The 4,083-nt window shown below is 66.9% G+C and overlaps 1 protein-coding gene across 1 annotated transcript in view; it reads left to right on the top strand.

The window, feature by feature from the left end:
- The first annotated feature begins 2,515 nt into the window (after positions 1-2,515).
- The window catches only part of MMP9 (matrix metallopeptidase 9 (gelatinase B, 92kDa gelatinase, 92kDa type IV collagenase)), a 4,103-nt gene continuing 2,535 nt past the window's right edge, over positions 2,516-4,083 (top strand). The window contains exons 1-4 of the mRNA XM_009893379.1: positions 2,516-2,659; positions 2,883-3,121; positions 3,497-3,645; positions 3,906-4,034. Of these exons, the coding sequence (XP_009891681.1) occupies positions 2,516-2,659; positions 2,883-3,121; positions 3,497-3,645; positions 3,906-4,034 (661 nt within the window). The remainder of the gene's footprint in view (positions 2,660-2,882; positions 3,122-3,496; positions 3,646-3,905; positions 4,035-4,083) is intronic.

Here is a 4,083-nt window from a genome sequence, read left to right as displayed (position 1 = left end):
CCCCCCCCCCCGTGCACCCCAGAGCCAGCCGGGGACTGGGCAAGCGTGGGCTTGCCGGGATGGGCTGTGCGGTGTGTAGGGCCCCGGCTCTTGGATTCTCCTGCCATTGCTTGCTCCAAGCCCCCACTCTCCTCCAAGCCCCAATCCCTGCCAGTGCTGCTCTGCTCTGCTGGGATTTGGCTCTGCCCTCAGGGGTGCCGCAGGCAGTGTGGTGCGGTGCGAGTGGTGCTGTGGTGGTGCAGGCGGTGCCGTGGCGGTGTGCCCAGGCTGTGGGAGCTGCGGCTCCTGCATGTGGCAGAAACAAGGGATGGGAATAGCATGGGAAAGGCCCGGGGATCTGCCACAGCGCCAGGGAGGCCAGAGCCAGATCTGGTCCCCCTGTCTGCACCCTGAAGCCTGTATCAGACGTCCTCTCGACTGGCTGTCACAGGGGTGCGTCCTCCCAGGGATGCTTTTGCGTTTAGCTCTGGCACCAGCGCTGTGCACTGCGGGCTGAGGTCCTGGCAGGCTGCAGAGCGGAGGACATGGAGCGGTGCCTGCTCCCCGCGCCCCCCAGGAGCCATCGGCTGCAGTGGGGGCCTCAGGGTGCCTTGGTAGAGCCCTGTCCTTGCCCCGGCTGCTGGCCAGGCAGGGAGCAATGTGAGCCACTGACCCCTGCCTTGCAAAGAGCTGGGCCGTGCACAGGGGTGAGGGGTGGTGGGCTGGACCCTGTGGAGAGGGGGGGTGGTGGGGGTGGCCTGGCTGTGGGGCACCCTGGCTTGCATTCTGCTGGGAGAGGGTTGCGTGTGAGCACCGCAGGCTGGACGTGTTTGTCGCACCGGGGAGCAGGATGGCAGCTGCTTGTGGAGCAATTTCCTCTGCCTGGGGAGTGGGGCTGCTCTTGCAGGACTGTGGCAAGGAGTGAGGCAACCTCATGATTTCTCAGCCCCGCTTCCTCCCGGTGGGGCTTGTGGGGGGCAGATGCGCTCCGCTCCCGGCTCGCGGCCCTGGCACTGCATCCAACTGGCACCGCATCCAACTGGCACCGGGCACCGCATCCCACCGGCACCGGGCACCCACCGCTTGGCAGCTCCCCTGCACGTGGTTGGGCTGCGAGTGGGGCTGTGGGACCCCGGCTGGGCAGGGAGGGAGTCCGGAGCAGAGCCCACACTTGGGGTGAGCCCGGTCAGTGAGCCCGTCTGGTCTGCGTGGGTGATGGTCCCCCAGGGATGAGTCCTCCCTCCGGCATCGGGGCTCCTCTGCAAGGGCACAGGGAAGCACGGTGCGTCCCTTCTCACCGTACCACAGCCTTGCTCGACCCTAGCATAACTCAGCCAGAGCCCGGGGTGATGCAGAGCTGGGGGTGGCTGCGGGGGTGCAGCCTGGGCTTAGCGAGAGCTGGGGAAGGGGGACCTGTCCTGGGACGTGTGTCTTGGGCAGCATCACTGGGCTGCACTGGCCCTCCTGCCTCCCCCGGCTGACGCTGAGCCTTTCTCTCTGCTCTGCCATCTGTTTTCCTCTCGCTCCTCATCCCTGTTTGCTTTCCTCTTCAGTGTTCCTGTTCCCACAAGCGTCGGCACTTTGGGAGAAGCTGGAAAACACCGTCCCATGGCAAGGTTTATGCTGTGCTGGGTGGGAACCTGAGTCAGCAGCGCTATGCCGAGCACCAGGCAGCGAGGATGGGGCACCCCCGTGTCCCACAGCACTGGCCAGAGTGTCCCTGAGCATGGAGCTGCTCCCGGGAAGGTGCTGCCCCCAGTCCCATGGGGCTCTGCCAGGCGGTTGCCAGTGAGTGAGGTTTATAGCATCCATGGGGTGAGCCACGGGGACCTCCTGTGCTGAAAATGCTCTGCCCCACAGGGGTGATGCAGCTGCGTTGGGGGACATGGGGATGGACGCTGCGTCCCAGTGAGGGTCCGAGCTCTGGTGTCCGGCTGTCAGGCAGGTGGGCTGCAGGCACTGGGACTCTGGGCAGGGGCTCTCCTGCTGGCTCTGCCTGCGCAGCCCTGGTGCCCACCGAGGTCTCCTCGGGTCTGGCTCTGGTGGCATCGGCCCTGGCCTGGCCAAGCTCAGCATCAGCCGGGGCGGCAACATGGTTGCAGGGTCCCGAGCGCCCGGCCTGTCCCTCGGCCTCCAGGACCTCCTGCTGTCCCCGCTGCCACCATGGCTTTGGGGCTGTCAGGGCAATGCCCCTCGCCACCGCCCACCCCGCCATGGGGCAGCCCCAGGGCAGCTGTGCTGTGCCGTGCCCCAGCGCAGCTACCCCACTGCTCTCCCTCGCACCCGTTCTCACGCCTCGCGTGGCCGCCGGACCGAGCGTGTTTAGTAAACAAGGTGATGAAACAGTTAAGGCAGAGAACGGAGGAGCCTGAGTGTGCGTTTCGTCACCGTGGGAAGGGATCGAGTCAGCGGCTGAGGGGTCTGAGGGTGACTCATTGCCCTCCCCACACCATAAATAGGAGCGGGAGCCCGGCGGCACCCAGAGCAGAGCGGCAGGGACCCGGCACAGCCACAGCCTTCCTGCTGTCACCACACCATGGCACTCATCCTCCTGGCCCCACTTGCTGTGGGGCTGCTAGCACTTTCCTGCTGTGCGGCCCCTCTCCAGAGCAAACCGCAGGCGGTTGTCACCTTCCCGGGGGAGCTGGTCAGCACCCTGTCGGACCTGGAGCTGGCGGAGGTGAGGGGAGCGCGGCCCCACGGCTCCCTCCTGGCACCCAGGAACCTGAGGGGCTCCCGCGGTGGCAGCGTGGGGCTGCCGGCCGAGCTCCGGGGCTGCTTTACTCCCTGAGCCCTGGGAGGTGCCCAGGTTTTGGGGTCAGGCACCGGGGGTCTGTGGTACCCAGGACTGCCCAAGCCCCCTCCTGCCTCGCTCAGCCCCTCCGGCTGCCTTTCCTCCCCAGAGCTACCTGCTGCGGTTCGGCTACACCACGGAGGCGGAGGCGAGAACGGGCATCAAGCATGTGTCCCTGGCCAAGGCGCTGCGCAAGATGCAGAAGCAGCTGGGCCTGCAGGAGACAGGGGAGCTGGACGCCGGCACGCTGGAGGCCATGCGAGCCCCCCGCTGTGGAGTCCCTGATGTGGGAACCTTCCTCACCTTCGAGGGGGACCTCAAGTGGGACCACATGGATCTGACGTACCGGTGAGTCTCTGCCCCAGGAGACCGAGCCTTGTGCCCACAGAGTGATGGTCCCCGGGGGATGGAGACAGGCGCGAGGGCGCAGGCAGGACGGCAGCCTCAGCCCAGCCCGCTGACCATGCCTCGGCGCTGCTGGCACAGCCGGGTCTCGGCGCAGCCAGGGCCAAGCCGGCACAGCCGCAGCGTCTGCTCCCCGGCGCCCGGGAGAGCATCTGAGCCCTGGCCTGAGGGTGGTGGCCAGCTGCTCTGCCCAGCCATGCCAGAGCTGCTGTCCCCTCCCGGGGTGAGGGCATGTCCCCACTGTGTACTCGGAGCAGGGTCACTCCTGCAGCATGAGCTGGGACCTGGCAGTGCTGACCCCCTGCCTCCTCCCCGTAGGGTGATGAACTACTCCCCTGACCTGGACCGTGCTGTGATCGATGACGCCTTCAAGCGGGCGTTCAAAGTGTGGAGCGATGTGACCCCCCTCACCTTCACCCAGATATATGGCGGCGAGGCAGACAGAATGATCATTTTCGGCAGCCAAGGTGACATCCCGCGGGCAGGCAGGGAGCCGGGAGCCGGCTCAGCCGTGGGGAGAGGGACGGCGACATGCCCTGCCCATGGGACCATCAGCCCGCATCTCCCCGGGCTGTGTTCCCATGTGTGTGGGATCCCTCCACCCCTGCGTGTGCCAACAGGAGCATGTGGGCACGCAGGGAGTGCGCAGGGCTCGCGTCCTCAGGGTCCATGCGCACGCCAGGGGGTCCTCTGGTGGGGCTGGCTCTGAGGATGCTTGTTCCCACAGAGCATGGAGATGGGTACCCCTTCGATGGCAAGGACGGGCTCTTGGCCCACGCCTTTCCCCCGGGCCAGGGGATCCAGGGCGATGCCCACTTCGATGACGATGAGTTCTGGACACTGGGAACCGGCTTAGGTAAGGGCAGGGTCCGGCAGGTTGGCAGGGGGGGTGAGGGGCCCACCCC

The sequence above is a fragment of the Charadrius vociferus genome, unplaced genomic scaffold (genome assembly GCF_000708025.1).
Source record: "Charadrius vociferus isolate BGI_N301 unplaced genomic scaffold, ASM70802v2 scaffold259, whole genome shotgun sequence".
NCBI lineage: Eukaryota > Metazoa > Chordata > Aves > Charadriiformes > Charadriidae > Charadrius > Charadrius vociferus.
Note: the sequence above shows the minus strand (reverse complement) of the source record. Positions and strands in the feature narration are given on the sequence as shown.